This window comes from Mucor mucedo (assembly GCF_025094135.1).
Source record: "Mucor mucedo strain NRRL 3635 chromosome Unknown EV154scaffold_45, whole genome shotgun sequence".
Taxonomy (NCBI): domain Eukaryota; kingdom Fungi; phylum Mucoromycota; class Mucoromycetes; order Mucorales; family Mucoraceae; genus Mucor; species Mucor mucedo.
The window spans coordinates 19,388-43,556 of record NW_026252329.1 but is presented as its reverse complement, the minus strand read 5'-3'; the positions used below and the strand labels follow the sequence as shown (position 1 = coordinate 43,556).

At 36.3% G+C, this 24,169-nt stretch overlaps 7 protein-coding genes across 7 annotated transcripts; 6 read left to right on the top strand and 1 right to left on the bottom strand.

The window, feature by feature from the left end:
- Window positions 1-3,494: 3,494 nt before the first annotated feature.
- EV154DRAFT_508864 (uncharacterized protein) lies at window positions 3,495-5,148 on the top strand. Its single transcript, XM_051601549.1, has 3 exons — window positions 3,495-3,537; window positions 3,702-5,072; window positions 5,093-5,148. The coding sequence occupies exons 1-2, from the start codon at window positions 3,504-3,506 to the stop codon at window positions 4,982-4,984; spliced, it is 1,317 nt and encodes a 438-aa protein (XP_051457581.1). The 5' UTR covers window positions 3,495-3,503; the 3' UTR covers window positions 4,985-5,072; window positions 5,093-5,148.
- A 128-nt stretch (window positions 5,149-5,276) lies between these two features.
- EV154DRAFT_227695 (ATP synthase F1, gamma subunit) lies at window positions 5,277-6,821 on the top strand. Its single transcript, XM_051594486.1, has 5 exons — window positions 5,277-5,487; window positions 5,570-5,610; window positions 5,687-5,779; window positions 5,945-6,565; window positions 6,632-6,821. Exons 1-5 carry the CDS (start codon window positions 5,438-5,440, stop codon window positions 6,661-6,663), a joined length of 837 nt encoding a protein of 278 aa, XP_051457580.1. The 5' UTR covers window positions 5,277-5,437; the 3' UTR covers window positions 6,664-6,821.
- A 193-nt stretch (window positions 6,822-7,014) lies between these two features.
- EV154DRAFT_443324 (uncharacterized protein) lies at window positions 7,015-8,090 on the bottom strand. Its single transcript, XM_051597018.1, has 2 exons — window positions 7,269-8,090; window positions 7,015-7,195 (listed from the first exon to the last, which is right to left on the bottom strand). The coding sequence occupies exons 1-2, from the start codon at window positions 7,802-7,804 to the stop codon at window positions 7,174-7,176; spliced, it is 558 nt and encodes a 185-aa protein (XP_051457579.1). The 5' UTR covers window positions 7,805-8,090; the 3' UTR covers window positions 7,015-7,173.
- Window positions 8,091-10,178: 2,088 nt separating this feature from the next.
- EV154DRAFT_508858 (Dopey, N-terminal-domain-containing protein) lies at window positions 10,179-16,908 on the top strand. The gene is made up of 12 exons (XM_051601548.1): window positions 10,179-10,311; window positions 10,404-10,424; window positions 10,492-10,610; window positions 10,697-10,843; window positions 10,899-10,979; window positions 11,047-11,175; window positions 11,250-13,516; window positions 13,605-14,810; window positions 14,880-15,521; window positions 15,599-16,079; window positions 16,142-16,266; window positions 16,336-16,908. Exons 1-12 carry the CDS (start codon window positions 10,290-10,292, stop codon window positions 16,529-16,531), a joined length of 5,436 nt encoding a protein of 1,811 aa, XP_051457578.1. The 5' UTR covers window positions 10,179-10,289; the 3' UTR covers window positions 16,532-16,908.
- Window positions 16,909-19,393, top strand: EV154DRAFT_508855 (uncharacterized protein). The gene is made up of 11 exons (XM_051601547.1): window positions 16,909-17,018; window positions 17,089-17,329; window positions 17,392-17,613; window positions 17,690-17,763; window positions 17,833-18,029; window positions 18,109-18,193; window positions 18,280-18,344; window positions 18,404-18,509; window positions 18,569-18,817; window positions 18,882-18,963; window positions 19,032-19,393. Exons 1-11 carry the CDS (start codon window positions 16,968-16,970, stop codon window positions 19,223-19,225), a joined length of 1,566 nt encoding a protein of 521 aa, XP_051457577.1. The 5' UTR covers window positions 16,909-16,967; the 3' UTR covers window positions 19,226-19,393.
- A 474-nt stretch (window positions 19,394-19,867) lies between these two features.
- EV154DRAFT_508821 (uncharacterized protein) lies at window positions 19,868-20,781 on the top strand. The gene is made up of 2 exons (XM_051601546.1): window positions 19,868-20,344; window positions 20,407-20,781. The coding sequence occupies exons 1-2, from the start codon at window positions 19,873-19,875 to the stop codon at window positions 20,538-20,540; spliced, it is 606 nt and encodes a 201-aa protein (XP_051457576.1). The 5' UTR covers window positions 19,868-19,872; the 3' UTR covers window positions 20,541-20,781.
- A 489-nt stretch (window positions 20,782-21,270) lies between these two features.
- Window positions 21,271-22,360, top strand: EV154DRAFT_563479 (uncharacterized protein; the record flags this gene model as incomplete). Its single annotated transcript, XM_051605789.1, has 5 exons — window positions 21,271-21,466; window positions 21,547-21,694; window positions 21,762-21,949; window positions 22,015-22,263; window positions 22,326-22,360. 5 exons carry the CDS (start codon window positions 21,271-21,273, stop codon window positions 22,358-22,360), a joined length of 816 nt encoding a protein of 271 aa, XP_051457575.1.
- Between the last annotated feature and the right edge of the window lie 1,809 nt (window positions 22,361-24,169).

Here is a 24,169-nt window from a genome sequence, read left to right as displayed (position 1 = left end):
ACTATGCCGGAAATCCAAATGATACATATAACTTCGACCTTCTGAATATGAATGAATAATACAAGGTCATGTGGTTGATAATTTATAAATCTGAAGGGTTAGTGAATTCTTTATCAAAGGAGCTTATAAAGGAATAAAGGTTTTTAGACAGCGAGGGGCAGTAGTGTACAATTCTTGTTCATGATATTTGTGATATATGAGTGTATATGAAGTAATCACTCTAAACACCGTTGGATACATTAAGAATCAGATAGAGTTCCAAATGCCCATACGTGTAGGATAGAGCAAACGATGCCATTTGTTGCTTTACTATTTTTTTTTTTCAGTTGACAAAGTCCACATCTTAGAGTTGTACATCGTTTGCGACTTTTGCTTTTCTTCAGCTGTCGTCATGTAATTCTTGTCTGTGCTCTTGAGCTGGCTGGATTATGCTTAACATTTTGGAAAGAATAAATAAGCTCTTTTACATATGACCAGCAATGAACGCGTTTTTCCTTTATTGTCTTTAGCGGTGTTCGATACTTTTTCGATATTCCATTACAAAAATATTGTCGCATATCAAATTTCTAAAGCAATGTTAATAATCTGCTGATGTTTTAGCAATGACATCTTTGATTGAAAACTTTATCAGGTTTGATAGTATTATATTAGGTGAGACGTTGGCACATTGTCTTGATAATGTCTTTTAAAATATAAAAGACGAGAAATCGCATGTTTCACAGACAATAATAAATTAGACACTTTTGCTCAATTGAATAACACAAGTCCAGTTGAATAGTTGCATTACACTTTTTATTTTGACAGTCCTTGTTTTTAGTGTTTGTGCTTCTAATAAGTTACTAAATGGTGAATCAACAAAAGCAAACACAGGACAATTTTTACGTTTCACAAGTTCCAGGTACCTGCATTATCAGAATAGTATCAATTGATAATATGATCAAAATGAATTTATTTTAAGTGCCTGCGCTTAATTCAGTGTTTTTTACAGACAAGGAAATATTGCCGTGTGCCTGAAGTATTAACATCCAATAGGGGGTATTTTTTTAAAACAGTGACTAACTTTAGATTTAATTAAAAAAGTCAATGGTTGGGCTCTGTAGACTATTTTTTTATGTATATACTAGTAAAGCTAACCCCAGATATCTGATTTGTGTAGCGGAATGATTACCAGACCCATATTTTGAGTTTCCTTAAACATTGCCTTTTTAGCCTTGGTAACATTTGTGCCCTTGCAGTGATGCAATGTAGGTTTTAAGACAGACCTGAAAAATCACAAGAACTATTTGACTGTTTAATGATTTTATGCTAGGCTTGGCACCACATTCAAGTATCAAACTTATGGCTGTTGTGCAAAAATAACCCATGTTAGCATCTATACTATAAGACTCTAGTGCGTACATTTGCGGAAAAGGGGAGTGCAGCATGAACTAGTAATATTCATACTCGCGAAAGATATCACACTCATACATAATATTAACTCTCTTTAGCTTCTTCCGTGTGTTGCTTTATATTGAGGGTTGACACGGATACTCATAAAGAGTTTTTCGTTTCAAAAAAAAAACACATAATGAAAGCAAAAACTTTGTTTAATTTTATGCTGTATTACATTTAAAATATTTCATGTGTACGTGAAAACGACAAACCAAATATAGATTATTAGTGTTTGTCAAGAAAATTAATCCAATCTGTGCAATACAAACAGATGTATAGATTCTGTTAAATTAATAAAAAACGGAAATTTTATTATATATAAGGGCGTGTAAGTCATAAGTATAAACTTATAATGACAATCACGGGTCTAATACATCAATTACGTGACCGAGTAGTTGTCTCTGTATGTTATAGTTACATTTATACGATTGGTTATGCTTCTTTGCCAGGTGTGACCGCCGAATCCACCGAAATCGAAAATGGCAATTTTCACCAATAGGGTGTACTCTTCATATGCTTAACCGGAAATCAATGAAAATCAAGAGGATCTACCGTAAAAAGCTTATTATTACGCATAAAAGGCAATAAAGTCATAATTCCTATACAAGAGGCACAAATTCTTAGTTTGTGTTTGCTGTAGACGTACACAATATTATCGCTTGACCTTTTTTAAACAAGCTTTTTGGCGGCCTTTTTTTTTTCTGTAGTGGGTCCCACATGTAAAAAAAAAAGTAGCGGCTTATGAATTTAGGCCATCACATGCTAGAAATGCATTGACCATAATTTTTCAGCAGGCAAAACAATTTTTTCTGTTACACTAAAAATCATCTCATAATAAACTGTTTTGATACCACTAGATAGATAGCGGTAGTATATATATATTTAGAGGTGTATTACACAGAACATGCTCTACTACAATACGAGAGAAGAAATAAAAATGTGTGTTGGAAGGAGACCCAAATAAAAGGCTGGATTACTTCTCCGCCCTGAAAAAAAAAAGGGGTTTTTTCTTTTGATTAGGAAAAGATTTCGACAAGGTGAGCAATGGTACAAATCATTTTTCTTTGATCGAGACACTGTGTTTGATAACGTGCGAAATAAAAAGAACCCTTTTTTTGAATGGTATATATATATATATATATATATTGAAAGGGAAAAATACGGAGAGATAGAATCAGTTACGTTCTTCTCAGGTTTCCACAATTATCCCACGTATCATGTTTATAATGGCATTAACACATAGTGTAACAACGCTTTCTAGACCTACAATCTCACTATTTTTTTTTTTTTTTTTTGGGTCGGTTGCTATCTAGCAAATCGTTGACAGCGCGCTTTGTATGACCCTAATTTTGTATCACATCAACGCAGTGTTAAATACGCGGGTTTTTTTTAATACATGAAATAAGCGCAGTTTTTATTTGTCATTTGAATAAAGGTTATTATAAAAATTAGAGAAGACATTCATATACCCAATTATAGAGTTTGATATTGTGATAGAAGAAGACGCGTGTATATAGCAAGACTATCATATGCCAGTCAATGTCAGTGTTCAAAAAGAAATGACATGCTGTTGCACATTTATCATCCTACTACTAAACTGCTCTTTTGAAAAAGGGTCTTTAAATGATAGAAGAAAGGAGCTCACGTGACCAAAGGATGTGTATGTGTGTCTGTGCTTTCTTACATGTGAAAGTGAAGATACTCGTTGTGATCACCCCGATTTAGCTGAAATTCACGACACGATTATAAATATTTTCAAGTACTTTTAAAGTGAACAAAAAAAAAAAAAAAAAAAAGATATTCAAGGTGATTATCAGAGGAAATTAAAATTGATAGCTTGTTGAATTATAATCTCTATTTGTCTATCACATGCAAATAAGTGTCCTGTTTAATAGGCAGACTTTTGTTCGACTCGTGTAGCGTTAATTTTTTTTTTCTAAGCCAATCAGTATTTCAACTGTTTCATCATCATGTTAAATCAGGTTTTTCGATATATAAATAATGAATGATACAATTATTTTCCTTTTCTTCTTTTTTTTTTTTTGTATTGTTAAAATAAAAATAATTATAAAATGGCCAGACATCATCATCACCAACATCAACATGGTATGTATTAATTTACTTGCGGGATATATTATCTGTTTTCGATAAGGAAACCACGTTTATTCACATTTTTGCGGCTAAACGTTCAATATTATAATAAACCCCCATTGATTTTTTTATTTTATTTTCTTTTCTTTAATTCTTTTTTTTTATTATTATTATGGAAGGTCACGAAAACCAAAAGCATAGCGAAGAACGTAAAGTAGAGCAACAAGCACAAGAAGTAGAACAAATTGTGTTGGAAGAGGAAGTTTTATCTGATACAACCACAGTTGAAACAACAAGTGAACAACAAGAAATTGTTCAAGATAATAAATCAGGAAATAAGTTTGTCTCACGTGTTACTTCAATTCCTATTGTTCAAGATGGTGTTTCAACCGTCCAAGCAATCGCTAACAAGACAAGTCTTGGTAGATTTGCTCTCTTAACAGCTAACTCCACTTATTTCACCGTCAGTAAATACACCAACAGTCAACCTAAATATGTTCAATCCTATTATGAAAGCTACATTCAACCTCACGTCGAAAAGGCCGATGCTCTTGGATGTCGCTCTTTAGATTTAATCCAAAACAAATTTCCCGTCGTTAACCAATCCACTTCAGAGATCGTTAGAGCTGTTACTACTCCCTCTTATCAAATCGTCGATGGCGTCAAGGTTAAAATCGATAGCTCTATTACACAACCCGCCAACCAGGTTGCCAAGGAAGCCAATAAGAGATTTGGAAGTGTTGTAGATAATGTCGAGGCAGTCATCCAACGTTATCTTCCTGCAGAAGAAAAGACCAGCTCTGATGCACGTGAAATTAACCAAGCAGTACGTGCTTACTACGTTTTGAATGATGCTACTCTTCGTTTAAGTCAAAGAGTGACTGAACAAGTCAAGACTTCTGCAGCACAAATTCCTCGTACTCGTGGCGATATTGCTCGTATTACCGAAACATCGGCATTAGTTCAAAAGACCACAGCCAATATTCAACTTCTTCAAGAGACTGTTGTTCAATCAATCACATTGTACGCACAACAAGCTCATCAACGTCTTCCTCCTGCTGTAACTGAGCGTATCCAAACACTCCATGCTAGTACCAATGAAAGATTACAAGGTTTGACCCAACAAGTATCTACCCAGCTTTTGCAAGTGATTGATTTTGTCAAGGTACAATCGGGTGAGACTCCTGAATGGCTCAAGACCCGTGTTTCTTCTCTTGTTGAGATTGCTAATAAGCAAGTCGAATTAGTTCGTGTTCAATATGCACGTGAAGATATTACCTCCTTGGATAAGGCAAAGAATGTTGCTCAAGCTCTTCAATCACAAGTTTTGCCCGTACTTCAGTTAGTACAAGCTCAATTGAATCATTATTCGGAAGTTGCACGTCAAAGAGCTTCTTCTGATTTGAAGCTTCCTTTAGAGTATCTTGGTTTGGCTCACGTTCCCAAGTTGGCTTCTGCTTAATAAATACACACACATTTATTATATAAAAAAAAAAAAAAAAAAGAGAGAGAAAAGTTTAAGCTTTTCTTTTTTTTTTTTTTTTTTGTTTCAATAATCTCTCCTACCATATTCACTCTCTTTCACACACTTTTTTTTTTTTTTTTTTTTTTTTTTTCTTTTCATTTATAATTATTCATTCTATTTATTTATCATCATATCCATCATATTAAACCCTTTTTTATATCTTACAAAATAAAACAACGAAAAACCCATTTAAAAAAACGAAAAAACGAGCTTGTTATTTTTAGTTGCTTTCCCCCACTGTTTCAATGTCAGTTGAGTGACGTAGACTGTAATTGTCTGGGGGAGAAACTGCGATTTGTTCGGGGGCCTATCGCTAAAAAAAAAAAAAAAGAAAAAGGCACACTCTTCAAATTTTGTCTTTGTCTTTTTAACTTTACCCTTAATTTAGCAATGTTGTTCGCTGTCTCTCGCATTGCCCGTCCTACTGCTGCTCCCGTTAGGTAACAAAAGAAAAAAAACAGGCAATGACTTTGAGAACAAAAAAAAGAATTCAACAATTTTTTTTTTTTTTAATTAATATAGCAAGGCTATCCAAGCCCGTAACATGGCTACCTTGAAAGAAAGTAAATATCTATGCGACACACATAATTCATACACTGTCACTGACACGCTTTTTTTTTTTTAAAAAAAAAAAATTAGTTCAACAACGTTTGAAGTCTGTTCAAAACATTGAAAAGATTACCAAGTCCATGAAGATGATTGCCTCCACCAAGGTTGCCAAGGCTCAACGTGGTATGGAAGCCGCTCGTGTTTTCGGTAGCGCCTCTAAGAGTAAAGTATACCAAGAGAGAATGAGAGAGAGAGAGAGTACAAGAGTGCGGGGAGAGAGTGAGAGAGAGTGAAAGAAGGGATTGGTGTAATTAGAATGATTCTAATGCTCTTTTTTGTTATTACTAGCTCTTTTCACCAGTGCTGAAACTAAGGCCGGTGCTGACGATAAGGTTCTCCTTGTTGCCTCTTCTTCCGATCGTGGTCTCTGTGGTGGTATTCACTCCAGTGTCAGTAAGGCTACCCGTAGAGCTATCATTGAGAAGCCCGAAGCTGAACTTGTCATTCTCGGTGATAAGTCCAAGGCCCAATTGAGTCGTGCTGTCCGTAAGAACATTGCCATCTCTTTCAACCAAATTGGTAAGGATATGCCCTCTTTCGAGGAAGCTGCTTCCATTGTTGATACTATCAAGGCCAACGGTATCGAGTTCGACACTGCCAACATTGTCTACAACAGATTCATCTCTGTCGTTTCTTACGAAGCCGATATCATCCCTGCTTACTCTGAAGCCACCTTCAAGGCTTCTCCCAACTTTGCCATGTACGAAATCGAGGATGATGTTCTTGCCAACCTCCAAGAATTCTCTTTCGCCAACGGTCTCTACTGGGCTATGGTCGAAGGTCATGCCGCTGAGATGTGCTCCAAGCGTGCTGCTATGGAGAACGCCACTAAGAATGCTGGTGAGATGATTGGTAAATTGACCATGACCTATAACCGTGGTCGTCAAGCCGTTATTACCAACGAATTGAGTAAGTCTTTCTTGTATTTAAAATATGTTTAATTATAGGCACTAATTCTTTTTTTCTTTCTCATAGTTGATATTATTACTGGTGCTTCTGCTCTTTAAACAACATAAAATAAATTAATGTTAGTTTTTCTTAGCACGTTATATACTTTTTTACGAAAAAAAAAAAATTTAAAAAAAGGAGATTCATTATAAAAATCCTTTCTGTTTGTAACAATTTAAAATAAAAAAAAAATTATACACTTTACAACAATCATGTATCCCCCCTGCCATGAGCTGGTGTCAATTCATTTGCCAGCTTTTAAAAAACATGGTATCCTTGACAGTCACTCAAGCTTCAATGCAATTAACGTGCCATTACTGCTTAGTTGATCCCTCACACCATGAGACAAAAAAGATTCTTCCGATAGGTCATATGGCTGTGCAAAAAAAAAAAAAAAAAAAAAAAAAAGTGGTACAATAAAGGGTAAATGAATATGTAATGACAGCATGTGTTACAGCATCGATACAATGGTCATATAGTGGAGAATGCATATAAATAAATGCATAATTGATAAATATCAGTGTTTGTCACACAGGTCATCTTTAATCAAAAGTTGGGTATTTGGGAACTTAAAATATAAATGGGACCAGTCTACAGGAAAAAGAAGAAGAAAAAAAAATCAATACAGTGCCATCCCCCATCTATCCTCGAAATAAGTCATTACCTGTAAGATTCGTTCATATATTGTTGATAATCTACACCAAAACGATCCAACATCATTTGTTCTTCTGCCAAAATACGGAGAATATAAGCATAAGTCATCAAGAGTGTGATCATCAAGAATGAAATCCAGTTGTCAGAGACAAGCCCGAACCCTATCCAAGCTAATAAAAATGCAAGGTAACCGGGATGGCGGATGGTCTTGTAAGGACCATCCGTACAAATGTAATGATCGTCTGTGGTTGCCATGGTGCGTAAATAGAAGGGATTGACAAACGTTGTCCAACGAAGTAACAAAAGTCCAACAACAATACAAGATAAACCAATATAAGTCATAACTAAGGGCATCACAAGAGGAATGAAGAGTGACAACACTGGAGCAATTACAAGTGACAAGAACCACATGATGAGTAAAAGTCGAGTTGTTCCTCGGTCATCAGCAGCCGTTTGTAGAGTAGTGGCTGTACGTGAAGACTCGTAACGATATTCCAAGTAGAACAAGACCGCAATCAAGGCATAACTAGTCAAAAATATCAACATTTTTTTTTTCAGAAATAACAAAGAGAAGTTACTTTCTTTTTCTTTTTATTTTTGGAGTGGCAGCTATTAAGAGCCAGTCTATGTGCACCCCCTGCCTCGGTGAAATGCTACGCATCATAGCTTTACTGTGAATCTGTATACGCATTCGTTATCACAATAACTCATGTATGAAGCATAAGGGAGTTAAACAACTTTAATTTCGAGAGGCACACACGAGAGAGAGAGATTAAAAGTACGTTGATGAGCGGCGGTGAAAACCTTTACGATAGCAATGCCCTGGATGTGCTCTCTCTCTCTCTCTCTTTCTTTCCATTTTTGTATGGTTTTAAAAACAAATAGTTATATATGACTATTTTTCTCTAATAATAAACAGTCGTAACATATTCTGCAAATAAAAATGCCCCACCTTCTTTGTCTTGACGGACGTGCCTGAATTGCTATAAATCTTAGCCCCGGAATCTCATTGTAAGGGGTACAGCGGCTCCACCCCCAAAGTTCGTTTTCCAATTTCATAAATTCGCTTTTGTCGCAGCCCAAAGTTCGCTTCTTGATTGGTCAAAGTTCGTTTTTTGTAAATCACCCAAATTCGCTTTGGTGGCACCCAAAGTTCGTTTTCACGTCAGAAGAGTTCGCTTTTAAAAATTACAGGATTATGAGATAATGTTATGAGAGATAATGTTATGAGAGATAATGTTATGAGAAAAAAAAAATGTTATAAGAAAAAAAAAATGTTATGAGGAAAAAAAAATGTTATGAGAAAAAAAAAATGTTATGAGAAAATGTTATGAGAAAATGTTATGAGAAAAAAAAATGTTATGAGAAAATGTTATGAGAAAAAAAAATGTTATGAGATAATGTTATGAGATAATATGTTGTGACTTTTTTTTTCATAACATTTTTTTTTCTCATAACATTTTCTCATAACATTTTCTCATAACATTTTCTCATAACATTTTTTTTTCCTCATAACATTTTTTTTTTCTCATAACATTTTTTCATAACATTTTTTTTTCTCATAACATTTTCTCATAACATTTTTTTTTCTCATAACATTTTCTCATAACATTTTTTTTTCTCATAACATTTTCTCATTACATTTTCTCATAACATTTTTTTTTCCTCATAACATTTTTTTTTTCTCATAACATTATCTCTCATAACATTATCTCTCATAACATTATCTCTCATAACATTATCTCTCATAACATTATCTCTCATAACATTATCTCTCATAACATTATCTCATAATCCTGTAATTTTTAAAAGCGAACTCTTCTGACGTGAAAACGAACTTTGGGTGCCACCAAAGCGAATTTGGGTGATTTACAAAAAACGAACTTTGACCAATCAAGAAGCGAACTTTGGGCTGCGACAAAAGCGAATTTATGAAATTGGAAAACGAACTTTGGGGGTGGAGCCGCTGTATAACGTACCTCCAGGCTTAAAAGTTAAATTCTTTTTGTGCCCTAAAAAAAACTACGTGCGCGGAGTGCATTCTTGGTTTTTGCATTGTACGGGTTGCTCGCTCTTTGCTTTCGTCATAAGATCAATATTTGAAAAGTCTTTACAATCATGACTACTCGTGATACATCACCATACTATTGGCACCTCTATTTACGTGGCTTGATGCACAATCAAACGGCTGTAAAAACTGAAGCATATCAATGGATCTCTTTTATGTTTCGCTTGATAAGTAAGAATCGCGTAAGTGAAAAATCAACAATCAAATAAAAGAACTCATATAGCGATTGTCGTGAAAGGCATAATCGATTTAAAAAGAATAAAGGAGTGGCTGTTTTACTTGTTTGAACTTCTCTTTCCTGAAGATTAAAACCATCTTAACTAGCTCTTCTGTGGTCATAATTCATACAGATATAATTGTAAGGCTCATGAGTTTAAGGCGTTAAATGATAGGAGATAGGCAGCGAGGTAAAGTCAAAACTACACTTACGGAATAAGGTGGCTTTCTTTTTACAATTGCATAGATTTTATTAGATTCTAGAATTCATATCTTCACATTGAACTTTATGCTGTCGAATCCATCACTTACTAGACAAGCTAACCCAACTTTTCGCGTCTAAACTCCCATGTTCAGTATTTATGGGAGTGCCTCATTTTGTAAAACAGCTGCCATACCTTTCTCTTTCCTATTTCTTTACTTTAAACTGAAACCATCGTGTCTTTCTAACTACAGTCCAATACGTGTGCCAATGGAGTCTCAGGGACAATGCATTTTTTCTCGTGATCATTGGGGAAATCATTAAATCTCAGTTAAGGAGACCCTTCCATGACGATGATTTGTCCAGTCACATGGCTTGGTTTACAAAGTGCGCAATATAATTTGGAACTCACACTCAAATTGCTGCTGTGTTATCCCATTTCCACAAACACATACAAAAAAGCTATTATAGAAAGTATTCCTATTATTTTTTTACAATCTAATTAGTGAGACCCATTTAGACACTGGAAGTAAAAAAAAAAAACAATGGACTCTCCCGACGTATCCAGTAAGAGCACGCTTTTAATGTTCTTGAAACAAAATAGTATAACCATGCCATTGTCTAATGGATGCTTCTTCTTTTTCTCTTTCCTTCAATAGGCCCTCAATTTAAAGAACAAGGTAAAATCTTCCATGAGTCAAGAAAAACGTGTTCAGGCAACTAATAGCCCTTTTTTTTTATAATAAGCCTATCAACATGACTCGAGGTTTCGTAAATATGTTCAACTTGTAGAAAAAAACCTGCAATCCTTTGATGCTGTAAACGAATGGGCCGATATCATTTCTTTTCTCGGCAGACTATTAAAAGTAACAACAGCTATCAATATTAAAAGAGGGAGAATGGGGGAGAGGGGGGTCATTATCATATCAGGTTACTCATTTATCTATAAAAGTCCTTTCAAGCATATCCGCAATTTCCTATTATACCTCGTAAACAGCTAGTCGCCAAGAGATTAGCTCAATGTTTAAATCCAGGTTTCCCCGCTGGTGTACACCAGAAAACCTTGGAGGTTTATGCTTTTATCCTCAAAACCATTGGTGTAAGTCGCTACTCTATGTATATATATTTGTATCAGCTTACAAACTTTTATATAGTCGGATCAACTCGCTGACGATTTAGCATTATGGTCCACCGGTTTATTTCCATTCGTGCAATACGCTGCTACACACGTCAAGGTACAACAGAAAGAACAGATAGGCTTTGCATGTTACTCACAATTTTTTTTTTTTTTTTATGGTTTAGCCACAATTAATTGCCATCTTTGAAACATATTATTTCCCGTTGCGGGGTAAACTTAGACCTGCCATGCGAGGATTGATTATTGCATTATTACCAGCATTAGAGGAAGAAGGAAGCGAGTATTTTGATAAAGTAAGTCAAAAGTGCAGGATACAACACAAGGAAGAGATAGAGAGAGACTAAAGAAAAGTGTACAAACTAAATAGGTTGTGATATTACTGGAGAATTTATCAGAAACTGTGGAGCTACCATTTTTCTATTCATGCATGTGGTTAGTGATGATCAGCAACCCGAGTCTTCGACCACCAGCTTTAAATTATCTCTTACGAAAACTTCCCAAGATTACAGACCGAGAAGCGGTGGCAGTTGTATTGGGAGTGAAAGAGAATGTGAGTTTGATGGTGAGAGCGTTTGCCAGTACATTAAGCGATCAGCAACTATTAGTGCAACGAGGTATGCTGGAATTGCTAGTACAGAACTTTATGTTGAAGAGCCGAATGATATCGCATGAGGATTTGGTGATTTTGATGCGATCTGCTTTGGGCATTGTGCTTCGAAAGGATATGTCGTTAAACCGAAGATTATATGCCTGGTTATTGGGAAGTGAAGGCAGTTCCCAAGTTCAGTTGACTTATTTTATGACCTTTGCAGAAAAGGCAGCAACACAGGCCATGCGAGGTATGTTGCAGGAACAGCATGTAGAGGCGGCAGTACAACAGAAGCCCTACAAGATTTTGATCTCGTTGATGGATAAATGGGAATTGGGACAACCGATTGTAAATAATATCTTTATCGATTCCCTCACCAGCCTCAAATTAAAATCCAATCCCGAAATCACCCAAACCGCCAACATGTGGATGGATATGATGGAACCTTACTTGATTTGTTTGAAACTATTTGAAATGATTGATACATCTTTTCCTGCCACTGCTGCTGGAAAAGGCAATCACGAAAAGAATTTGGAGAATATGAAACTGATTGAATTTACTTTAAAGTCATTTCAACTCTCGGACGAAGAGATCAAGCATGTGCATTTTCCCTTGATTTTAGCTACCCTTTCTAAAAAACTAAAGGATGCATTAAAGAGCCCAACATTTATTGAGATTTTACCTCAAGTCAACCAATGTATTTCCATTATCTTGAACCTGTTGGGACAATTACCAGCATCTGTCTATGTGGATCGACCTGTGACAGAAGATGATAAACAGCATTTCAAACAGGGCACGAATGTACTAGATCATGCACGGGCTTTTTATGGTTATCAACAACCATCGATTGACCAAGAAGAGGAGGAAGAAAATCTAGAGAATGTGGAAGGCGGGGATCTTTCATCTTCAACTCATATCAAAAAGAATCAACCCACAGCTTTACCTCAACGTGGACCCGAATTCGAACCTTTACGTGGACAGATTCTTGTGAAGGAAGTGGCGGATAATCTGGCTGATTTCCTGATTGATTTTTCCAACAGTTATATTGTGCTTGCCGAGAATCCTGTGACAGGTGTGGATGTGGGAGAAGAGGGGAAACGACTAAAGCATATCGAACATCATTTAGAGCGTGTCTTATTAGGCACATGCACAGCCATCACAACCCTTGCCAATCATGCAGATAGCTCACTTCAGTTGAAACAGCAAGACCAGTTTACTCACGTCCTATTGAAATGCTGTCAACAAGTGCATGTATTTGGTGTTGTAGATGCGGGTCTATCTACATTAACCAGCCTTGTCAAAAAGAAACGATTTGTACAGTCGTCTGTTTTAAAACATGTCGTACAGGTCAAGAGTGTGACGGATCGATTGTGGGCATTCTTATCGCCTTCCATGCAGTTACTTCATATGCGTACGGTTGAGTTATTATGGTTACTGATCGAAGCCTCTTTACCACACCAGATTGAAACGATCGTATCCAACTATTTAATCCGTCAAGACGATGACGCAGAACGATTAGCGAGTTATGAGAAATTTGGCATTGTTTGGGAACTATCTGAAAATATGCCGGATGCAAGTATTGTGTTCTCAAGACCCATGTTTCTCATGCTGGATTTGTTAAGAGAAGGCACATCACCGTTAGACAGACGATCTGGTGAGACATGGATTCGATGTCATCTCAAGAGTTACGTACGTTTATTGGAGCCTTTCATGATGTCCATGTTGGATAAGCAGATTATGCGACGTTCAGAACACTACAAGGTGGATTGGAAACATCAGACATTTTTAAAAAAGAAGACAGAAGAAAAGGTGACGGAGATTCCATATTTTGTTTATGTAAGATCGTTTGATACGGGTGTGATTGATTACATGTTTACGACCTTGAATACATTGATTACCTTTGGTGGATTGAATGTGCTCAAGACATGCAAGAATCATCAGGTGGATAGTGAAGGTCCGATTTCAAAGGCAGCTCAAGTATCTTTAGGACAGGACATGACAAAATCAATGTCATTTTTGGATCTTTTGGTCTCTATATCAATCAGGTAAATAAAAAAATAGATAATAAAAACTACTAACCAAACAAAAAGAAAACAAACAACTTAAACTTTCATATTATATATATAAAAAAAGATATTTAGAAACTGAGCCTACAGAGAAGCTAACGAAAACACTGACGAAGCCCGTACGCAGTATTCAACTGCATGCAGCCGACTTGCTGTATTTGATCATTTCTAAATTGGACTATGTCAATATGAAACTAATTCAACATATTCAGACCAGCGTGATCAACAAACTCTTGTTTTGTATTAGCACACGCAATCTGGATTTACAGCAAAAGCTTTTACACTTGCTACATGCGTCGTTGGCCATCACCTGTGCTAGTACACAACCCGAGGTGGCAGGACATCAAAAGAAAGGATCTGTCGATAGTATCTCTTCTGCAACAAGCCTGAATGAAGCGATTTCATTGATTCAGACATCAACTGATTTATTTGTAAAATGTGTCACGGATGCACTGACATTGTCAAGTAACCGACCTATGCTGCAGCACTGGATGGATTTTGTATTAGCCACTTTACCCTATGTCAAGAACGGATTTCGGTTTATTTTGGTACCCATTTTAATGTGTGTATGCAACCAAATTAGTTGGCGTTGTGATACCATGGATATTATGATTCATGAGAATCCAGCCCATGCCTCAGCATCCAATGCAGACAAAGAATTACTGGTGCTTTTGATGGGACTTGAAAAAATTGTGATGTTTTGTTTGACGGAAAGGGCCTTAAACGATGATTGGTTTACGAATTTAAAGTCTCCCGAAATAGCCATCCCTCGCATCCCTGAGAATTCTGCACTCGTGGGCTTGGCACAAGTGGTCCTTCAGGACGAAAACAAGGATAAGCCAAGGGATACCATCATGTTTCATTTACCAATCATTTTGCACATCCTGCTCAATGTCTGGCACGTATTTAGAAGACCTCAATGGGACGAAAAGACAAGTCAGGCTATGGGAGATGCCAAGGTCGATGCCGTCTTGCAAAGCTTTTCGTATGCTGCGGATCAAACGAAAAGTAGACTAGAATCGTTTTTCGAAAAACTTTTCAAGTATTCGAATGTGGACTTTGTTGAAGGTTTGACAGAAATCTTTTTCTTGGAAAACCCCACTGCTTTAGAGTTTGATCAGGATCAATATCAGTACATTGCCATGGATATCTTGTCCAACACACCAACCAGTACACCGCAACACATTATTACTACTCTACTGGATAGCATTCGACAACGGACGCCCAATACTTATCAAAGTCGACGACGAAAGATATTGAGAGTAGGCAAATTGTAAGACAAAAAATTTTTTTAATTATTATTTGTTATTCTCTCTTAACTCATAAAAAAAAAAAATGGTAGGACGGATACTTCTATATTAAGATTCGCCGAAATTTATTGCGGATATATCAAGAATCCTGAATCGATTGTGTTACTCTGGCCAATGATCCATTCATTTTCCAAGGACTATTTATCGCAGGCGAATGCGTACAAGATGTTCCTACCCGGTCTGATGCGATTCTTGACGGTTTCATTAGAAGCGCTGACGAAATCCAATGGGTATGAACAAGACCGCCGTATTCGCAAGGACGCGCAAGAGTTGTATCAACGGTGTATTGATTATTGTATTTTGATTGCTGGTAAATCATTTGATCAAAGTTTATGGATGCGTAGCCGCACCACATTGTATGATGAAAGTAGCCAAGGTGGAGACGACAACTCTTCCATTCACACGGTGGACTCGTTAAATAATGATTCGAATACCACGACCACAGGAGGGGGTGATGCCATGACGCGTAATGTTTCCATCAGTAACGTGTCCGAGATGGAAAAAAAGGCTAGTTGGAAATCAAGAGAGGATATTATGATCAATCAAGTCAATCAATACCTTGCTCATCAAGTGATTCCACGACTTCGACAACTGGTGGGCGATAACGATAAAATCAACTCGCTGTTGAACAATTTAGTCTATTATGTGATTGGTCCCTGTCTCAAGTCTAAAGTGTATGTATAAGGATCTCTATTTATAACTAGAAAATTAGGATGATTGACATGCATATGTATATTATATACAAAAAAAGAAAAAATCCCATTATTTTAGATCAACTGTGTGAGATGGCTCATATGCCATTTACGTACAAGACATGGAGAAAGGAAATTTGGGAAGTGTTTATTGACAACAGGTTCTTTTACATGAACGCCTCAACGAGTAAGAAATGGGTGAAAGTGATTGGGACCGCATTTTCGATTGAAAAGGAAAGAATGACCGAGTTAACGGCACGTATCATGACATCACCTTCCAATACGTTCTTTTCCAACAAGGATCAAGAGACATTAAACCGTAGTTTAAACTTGCGTCGACTTTCGTTTGTGTTATTTGCAGGCACCTGCGATCAATATGTGCCTCAATTACCCGTCATTCAAGAGAAAATTGTCGAGTTGCTAAAATTAGATCATGGAGAAATGGTGCATACGGAGATTTTTCTTTGTCTTCGTATCATCTTAATGCGCTTCTCTCAAAAGCATCTCATGAATTTCTGGCCTGTCCTCATTACCGAGCTGGTTCGTATTTTGGAAACCAAGTAAATCATCATGTCTATTTACCGTCTCTTCTTCTTATGTAGATGCGATTGTTTAATTCGTTTGTATATAATGATTTGCAAGATAGGCCTGAAGAAGCGCAAATTGCATTAGCTGGGTGTAAATTCTTAGATCTGTTGTGTACCCTTGAACTTGATGCGTTCCAGATGTAACTTAGAATGGATTGTGGCAAACACATCACATGTATATTAACAATGCTTCTTTTTTTATGTATTAGATATCAATGGATCTTTATCCGAGATACTGTGGAAACGATGATTAAGCCGCAGACGGAAGGACCTGTACCGATTATGGAATTACTAGACAAGAAATTGAGCACAAGCCCCATGGTAAGTTACATTTTTACAAAAAGAGAGAGAGAGAGAGAGTGTGTGTGTGTGTGTGTGTGTGTGAAGAGGTCTGGATTCTTATGATAATAAAATTCACTCATATTTTATAAAACCGAAAAAAAAAACAAAAAGGATAATGTGTTTGATTTCTCGTTGACAGACTCGATGCAACCCTCTTTAGGCTCCTTAAAACGACCGATGTTGACGATGCGCACGATTGCATCGATTCGTCAGCTTTCGTTTTTTGTTGAACATGTTGGATTATACGTCTATCAATCGTCATTCACCTTGTCAAAGCCAGATTTACCGTTTATAGAAAGCCTGTTACAGAACGACTTGATCAAAGAGGATGATGGTACGACCATAGTCAATGAATAATACCATGATGTCATGATGATAGATTTTGTTTCATTTTATTATATATATATTTTTTTTCATAAAAAGCGCTCTAGTCGGGGACAAGTTTTCTTTTATTTTTTTATTACTATTTTATCACTACCCTTTTGAATATTTTAGTAAGATGCCAGCAGTTGTTGGTTTTGCATGGGCAGCATTTGCCATTGGGGTCATGGTAAGTTTCCATTGCAACCAAAGAGGGGGGCATAATAAATAAAAGATAACTAATTATAGACAACAATAAGCTGTTGTCCTTTTTTAGTATAGGGTTTACACGGTATTACCAAAGTAAACGAGACTCAGAGCTGTCGGCCACGATTGTTACTATGGTGGCATTGACATTTATTTTTGCAACGGTGGCATTATTACCGATTGATGTATTTTTGGTTTCAAGCACGGTAGACACGCATACGGGATTAAAGAAATTATGGGCCGATAGTGACACAATTTACTGGATGACATTTACAGTTCAGATCATGTATTATAGTGCGTCCTACATCATTATTATGATTCTTGTTTTTATTGACATTTATTATGTGCATGTGTAGTTTTGTATGGAGCTATTATTACTTTTGGATTTTTCGTGATTCCGTATGCTTATTTTTATCATCGTGAAGAAGGACCGAATAGACGCAATGCAGCCTTCAAATATAGTTTGGTGTTTGTAGGCTTAAATGTCATTTTGTTTTTATTTGGCTTGTTTTTAAAGCCCAATATTTTACCGCCTCATATTGATCTAGAATGGTTCCGCAATCTATTGATTGAAAGCAGTAAGTTTTTTCCGGGAAAGATTAGATTGTGTGTGTGTGTGTGTGTGTTACTGATGGAGTATAATGAAATTGATAGATGGAGCCAAGGCCACCTGGTTCGTGGTGGGTTGTTTATTTCTTCCCGGAATGGCAGTTTTCATTGTTTACACCGTAAAGCATGCTTCTTTATTATTATTATTATTATTATGATTGTGGTGGTGTTTAACACGCTTATTTTAGGCACCGGGATTATCTATCTTGGCGTTTGCTCTGATTAAGGGCAAGTCAAGATTAGATGTGGAAGACCATGATGTCCATGAAAGATTGGCTTTGGTACGAGAAGGCCAGGAAGTTATTCAGCACAAATATTCTGGGTCGGATGAAGCACTGAATGCACATGATTATCGTACATTAGAAAATCTGAATGATGAAGAAAGGTAAAAGAATTAAGGTTTTCTTTTGTTTATATTTAGTGTGGGTAATTTTTAATAAACAACAAAAAAATAAATTATATAGAATCTTGCTGCGCCGTTTAAATGGCATCGAACAGGACAGGACAGACTTTGTGCAAAAAGTAATTCGAGTTTTTAAACCATTTCAGGTAAGAAAAAGGCTTAGACTTATATTTGATGGTGTGACAAAAGGAATACTCATGGGTCTTTTTCATTGTATCTATTCTGTGTACAGGTTATCATCGGTCTTTTATTGATGTCGCTGAGTCTATTATTGGCTATCACCATGTTAATGAGCATGTAAGTTATTATTGTCATGCATGCATTTCGTTTTTACTAATCACAAGAATATATTTTAGTATTGACAAATTGTCATTCTCTGTATGTGGTCGTAAATGTGGCTACATCATCAGTCAATCTCGATTATTCAATCCTGTTAACTTTATGTTTGTTCATCTACAAAAGGTACAACCCAAATAGCAAGTAAAATAACAACAACAAATACTAATAGAGAGATGTTTTAGTTATTCCCGCTTGATTACATGATGATGGTTGGTATTGCTATCTACTTTTTTTTGGCTACGATGGCGGGTATAATTCAAATTGGAGTTCGGTTCTTATGGGTCACGCTGTATCGTATTAAAAAGAGATCCACAGCACCTCAAGGACTGTTATTCTCTTGCATTTTACTAATTTTTGGAGTGTTGGCCTTTAACTATGCAATTACATCAGTGGTGGCACCGGGCTATGCACATTTTGGAAGTCAAGTTTATGTAAGTTGATTTCATTGTTGTTTATTATTAACTAACACACACACAAAAAATTTTTTTTTCTTAGTGTAATCATACGGAAGGAGGAAGAAGAGATTGTACGACTGAAGTTGACAAGATTTTCCCGTGCGATGTATATGCACCACTTGGTAAGAATAACAATTATTTATATAATATGAAATGCAACCACGTATCTAAAAAGAAAAGGAAACGATAGAAATTTGCACTCCAACCGTGTCTTCCACATTGATCGACCGCATGACATTAAACACACCAGTGTTTGGCTATTTATTTTATTACGCTCAGTGGGCATTTTTAGTATCATTTACATTTGGATTTCTAATTTCATTATTTAAATCACCCACATATGAATCACAAGACCCCGAACGGGCCTTATTGGACAATCATTGATTGGATGCATTAAAATAAAAATAAACAAGCTCAAGCACGTTATCTTTTATAGCTATTTCTCCTATTAAGAGAATTTATACTTGCCAACTTCTGGAGGGGAAAACAAGAGAGAGAGAGAGAGGGCTCGTGCTCACTATTTTTTTTTTTTTTTTTTTTTTTTTTGGATTTCGTGCAGCACACGCGGTGGCCTGAGAGTTCTTCAAAGAAAAGCCAACGTTGATTCTCGTACTTTTGCCCTAAAAAGGCAATTGATAAAAATAAGAGACAAGGAGGAACGGCAAAGAAAGGAAATGATTTAGTGTCAATTGTCGATCACTTACTTAATTAGCAAGCCATAACGAGACCCCTTTTCTTCTCTTTATCAAAACAACAAATAAAATTATTTTCGGAACCACCAATCCGAGTGAAGCAAAGGGGGTGATGATTTCAAGGAGTGATGCAGTCAACATATAAAAAGGACCTAAAATCGGAATTTGGCTATGTTTAATAATCATCTCTCTTTTCTTTCTTTAACCTTTTTTCTTATACATATACTTAACTTTTTACTGTCGTTTTTTATCATTCTACCTAAAATGTACTCTCCAACCAGCTACAATTCTTTCTATCAACAACCTATGAATTATTACCCAGAGACAGATAACAGACGTATGAGTTACAGTGATTATCTTTCATCCTCATCTTCCTCAAGTCAAGGATCTTACTCGGATTACGAAAGTTCACCCTTGACTGGTACCGAAGAATATTATCCTGTTGTTGCTGGCCAACCTAAATTCTATTATCAACAACAAGTCTACCCATTTGTACAACAACAAAATGAACAGCCTGGTGCTACTCCAATGGGATATTATCCATCTTATGACTGTCTTATTGATCATTTAATGTTACCTGCCGTTGCATCACCACCACCACCATCATCTGCACCCGCAGCAGCACTAATCATGAAAGCCGAGACATCTGGAAAACAAAGAATCCATCACTCACGTGCAAAGCGTAGTCCCACTTCAAGTAAGAATCAAGATGACAAGAATTTCCCTTGTCACCATGACGACTGTGGCAAAGTCTTTAAGCGATCCGAACATTTAAAGCGTCATGTGAGATCCATCCATACCCGAGAAAAACGTAAGAGATTTAAATATATATGTTAACATTTTTAGAAACTTGACTAACATTCTGCATTTTAGCTTATCAATGCCCTTATGAGCAATGCGGTAAACGTTTCTCTCGATCAGACAACTTATCACAACATATTCGTATTCACCGTACAACCAAAGATCGTTGTCCCAATGCTAGTAGAAAGGAAAAATTGTCACTTTAAAAAAAAAAGCTGTTGCACCCCCTCATCTCTCAACATCCCACCCCTTGATTTTTTGTTTATACATCCCATACTCCCCTTGTTTATATTCTTCTTCTTTTTTTTTCACTACATACTTTTTTTTTTCCTTCTTTCTCATTGATTGATTTTGCGTGCAAGATCATATATACACACATACATTGCAAACAAAAAAAAAAGAAATAAAAAAAAAAATTCCCATGGTAACAGAAAGCTGAGTGAAAATGACAAGTTTTTTTTTTTTTTTTTGAAGGCTCGTGCACCATAGAAAGACATTGTATCACGTTACTTGAACCCATGATCAAATTACCGGATAACAAGTTTGATTGGTAAAGAGTTGCTCCGAGGTGGAATAAAAAAAAAGAGAGGTCCTTGACAAGTAGTGTAACCCAAGGCACCCGGAGCACCTGGAATCAGGTAAACCGTCCTCTATTTTTTAAAGGGAAAGGTAGTTTAGGGTTATAACTATCTGTGCACGTACTAGAATCTATTTCGTAAACCAATAATATTATATGTGTGTATATACAAAAAAAAAAAAAAAAAAAAATTTGAACCCACCCCCTTTTCCCTCCGACGCCCCCCCTCCCCTTGTGAGCTGGAAAATAAACAGACAAAAAAAACTTAAAAGGATAGTTGTTTCCCTTCTTTTCTCTTTTCTTCCTCTTTAGTTCTCTCTTTTCCCCTTTTTCCTTTCTTTCAACCCTGTTTAAATAGTATGGAATCAATGCACATGTATCAAGAGCCGTATCATCATCATACCGCGGATCAAATGTACTACAGCACCGATGAACATCAATTACATCAACAACAACATTACTTACAAATGCAACAGCAAAATGAACTAGAACGTATCCGATTAGTTCAACAACAAGCTGCCTTTCAACAGCAAAGAGCATTACTACATCAACAAAGTAATAAAGTATATCAATCTCTTTTTTTTTTTTTCTTATTTAATTGTTTAAAACATCTTATTAACAATGCATAATCATAGTGATGTATTATGAGCAGCAACAGCAACAGTATGATCATCACCATCATCATCAGCAGCATCACCACCAGCAACAGCAGCAGTATGAGCATGACGCCTTTGATCTTTTAAATGGTGCTACTCATGGTGAAGCACCTTTGTCACCCTCCAGGTAATACCTAGAAAAAAAAAAGACAACGTTATTTTATTTTGTACTAAAAATACTTTTCAAATAATAGTAGCGGCGGCGGCAGTGGAGGTGGTGGTGGCGATAAGGCACAACGCCGAGCTGAGCACAATGCTATTGAACGTGCACGACGTGAATCTTTAAACACCAAATTCCAGCAACTGGCCCATTCTTTACCCAACTTGCATAATGATCGCCGTCCTTCCAAAGGCACCATTATTGAACGTACGCTTGAATATGGTAAAGAGAAATACCACATACATCTACATAATACATTATACTCACTACGTTTTTTTATTTAAAAGTCAAACTCACGGTAGAGAAAGAAGAAGGCTTGAAAACTGAAATCGAGCAATTGCGTTTGGCCAATGAAAGCTTAATTTCCAAAATGACGACGACCCATGCTGTCATTGAAGAAGAAGATGAAGAAGAAGATGAAGGTGCCACGCCTGAATGTGAAGACAACTTCAGTAGCCGCTCTTCAGTCACTTCCAATTCATCTCATTATTATCCCCAACAAGACTTTCTACATGCCTTTGATAAGTTCCAACAAGGTAAAAATCTATTATTTTATCTCCTGATTATTTGTCCAATAACACTCCTCTTTTAATTATAGATCCTTCCACTTTAGTTGGTTTAAACAAAGGTTAGTATATAAAAAATGGGTTGCACATACATTATAAACTGACCAAGAATCCAGATTATTTTTAAGCCCCACTACTGTCACTATTACCTACATTCCTTTTCATCCTTTCTATGTAAAATCACACACTATGTATATATAACTTATTATCCCAGGCGTTGACCGCAAATCACCACCACCGAAACAACTATAACAATCATTATACCCAACATCCCTTCTTTTAATATGTTACTTTTCTCCCCTTCCCATATCTCCTTTCAAAAATATATATTATTATGCACACACAAAAATTAGCCTTTTCCCCTGATCAAACAAAATAAAATGCTCAATCAATGGACCCGGGAGTAGCAAAAATAAGAACAAGGTGTTGTACAGGAACATGAGGAAATTGCATGTTTTTAACAATTCGGTGAATTGCCGGTTTCATTCTATCAAAGTCGCACTGAAAATAGACATTTATTTCCTAATAATAAGACTCTTTTGCAATGAGAAACTGCCGTGCACCTTCCTAATTCAGTTATCCGCCTCTCAGTAACTTCTTGTTAATCCGTGTTCCGTTCTGAAACTTGGCCACTGTGTGACAATGGATTGAAATAATGACATCTATCCTTTGTCACACATTAAAAAAACAACTACTATCTTTTTTTCTTTCTTTCTCTTGCAAACAAAAACCTGTTATACTAAGTGTCTTTATGTGTTACATTCTTTTCTTGTTTTTTTTTGATCACTGTAACATGACCCAGAGATAATCACCGTACTCTCAATCAGCAAAAGTGTGCCTATTTTACGTCTATGAACTTCTATCCCGATGAATATGGAACCCCGACTCCGGAATTAATAACATATATACACTTCTAATAAAAACTTGTTTTTTGTTTGTTTACAAATACATGCAGTAGAGAGAAACAGAGAGATTTGGTGATAGTCGTGAAACATTCTCGGCTACCCAACCCTAAATTTCGAAATAATTTAAGGTTTTTAGTTAGGGGTGATTGCATACCAATTATGCACTCTGAACTCTACTTCTTCTGGCCCCTTCCCAAAAAGCTTGTCTTTTCCCTCTTTTCAACCATCATCTCAATTCACTTCAATAGTACCACAATTTATATTAGCTTTCTTTATTATTATTATTGATTTACTTCAAAGTGTCAAGTGTTGTTTTTGCTCCAAGAAGACTGTTTAAACACGAGTCTTCTTGATATTTGTTACGTGGATTCGTTAAGGCCAATTCATTACGTTAAGTATCGAACAAAATCGAATTGAACATAATTTGTTTGCGTACCAATTGTGTGTAGCTCACTCAATTTTTAACTGAGACTTAAGCAAAGATAGATAAGTACAAACTATAACATACGAAAGGATGCCAATAACAAAAGTAAGTGTTCTACACGTGTTGGAGAAGACATTTCTTTGTCTATCGACCGTCGTACACGGAAGCTGATGTGCACGAGAGGTGGGAATTTTTAAACAAAATGGGAAACTATCGCTAATACTTACTGTAGTAACAGTTTGGTTAGACGTGCAATATTCACACGCGTCTGTCTTCTATAAGCCTAGGTTATTACCTTGCAAAAAAGTGGTGTTTGTGTCTTTACGCTAAAGTGCGTCGATGAAATTTAAAGCTCTGGATCAAAAACAAGTGATGACGGTAAAAACTGGCTCGGCTGAAATGTCTGTGCTGGCGCCATGCAAAATCGGATACATCCGTTAAAAACAAACATGAAGCCTATTTGACTTGTAATGATTGATGGCGCTGGTGCTCTGAGGTAATTTTAAGTTGTTCATTATTTTTTACTCGTGTTCGAAAAAAAAACATA

Excerpts from the sequence above, each read along its gene's own strand:
- EV154DRAFT_508864 (XM_051601549.1), top strand. The coding sequence starts at position 3,504 with ATGGCCAGACATCATCATCACCAACATCAACATG. Across the intron at positions 3,538-3,701 it reads TCATCACCAACATCAACATG|GTCACGAAAACCAAAAGCAT; the intron begins GTATGTATTAAT and ends TTATTATGGAAG.
- EV154DRAFT_227695 (XM_051594486.1), top strand. The coding sequence starts at position 5,438 with ATGTTGTTCGCTGTCTCTCGCATTGCCCGTCCTACTGCTGCTCCCGTT. Across the intron at positions 5,780-5,944 it reads GGTTGCCAAGGCTCAACGTG|CTCTTTTCACCAGTGCTGAA; the intron begins GTATGGAAGCCG and ends TGTTATTACTAG. Across the intron at positions 6,566-6,631 it reads CGTTATTACCAACGAATTGA|TTGATATTATTACTGGTGCT; the intron begins GTAAGTCTTTCT and ends TCTTTCTCATAG.
- EV154DRAFT_443324 (XM_051597018.1), bottom strand. The coding sequence starts at position 7,804 with ATGTTGATATTTTTGACTAGTTATGCCTTGATTGCGGTCTTGTTCTAC. Across the intron at positions 7,196-7,268 it reads TATATGAACGAATCTTACAG|ACTGGTCCCATTTATATTTT; the intron begins GTAATGACTTAT and ends TTTTTCCTGTAG.
- EV154DRAFT_508858 (XM_051601548.1), top strand. The coding sequence starts at position 10,290 with ATGGACTCTCCCGACGTATCCA. Across the intron at positions 10,844-10,898 it reads TTATCCTCAAAACCATTGGT|TCGGATCAACTCGCTGACGA; the intron begins GTAAGTCGCTAC and ends ACTTTTATATAG. Across the intron at positions 16,080-16,141 it reads CTGTCCTCATTACCGAGCTG|ATGCGATTGTTTAATTCGTT; the intron begins GTTCGTATTTTG and ends CTTCTTATGTAG.
- EV154DRAFT_508855 (XM_051601547.1), top strand. The coding sequence starts at position 16,968 with ATGCCAGCAGTTGTTGGTTTTGCATGGGCAGCATTTGCCATTGGGGTC. Across the intron at positions 17,330-17,391 it reads AGTTCAGATCATGTATTATA|TTTTGTATGGAGCTATTATT; the intron begins GTGCGTCCTACA and ends GTGCATGTGTAG. Across the intron at positions 18,345-18,403 it reads ATCACCATGTTAATGAGCAT|TATTGACAAATTGTCATTCT; the intron begins GTAAGTTATTAT and ends AATATATTTTAG.
- EV154DRAFT_508821 (XM_051601546.1), top strand. The coding sequence starts at position 19,873 with ATGAGTTACAGTGATTATCTTTCATCCTCATCTTCCTCAAGTCAAGGA. Across the intron at positions 20,345-20,406 it reads CATCCATACCCGAGAAAAAC|CTTATCAATGCCCTTATGAG; the intron begins GTAAGAGATTTA and ends TCTGCATTTTAG.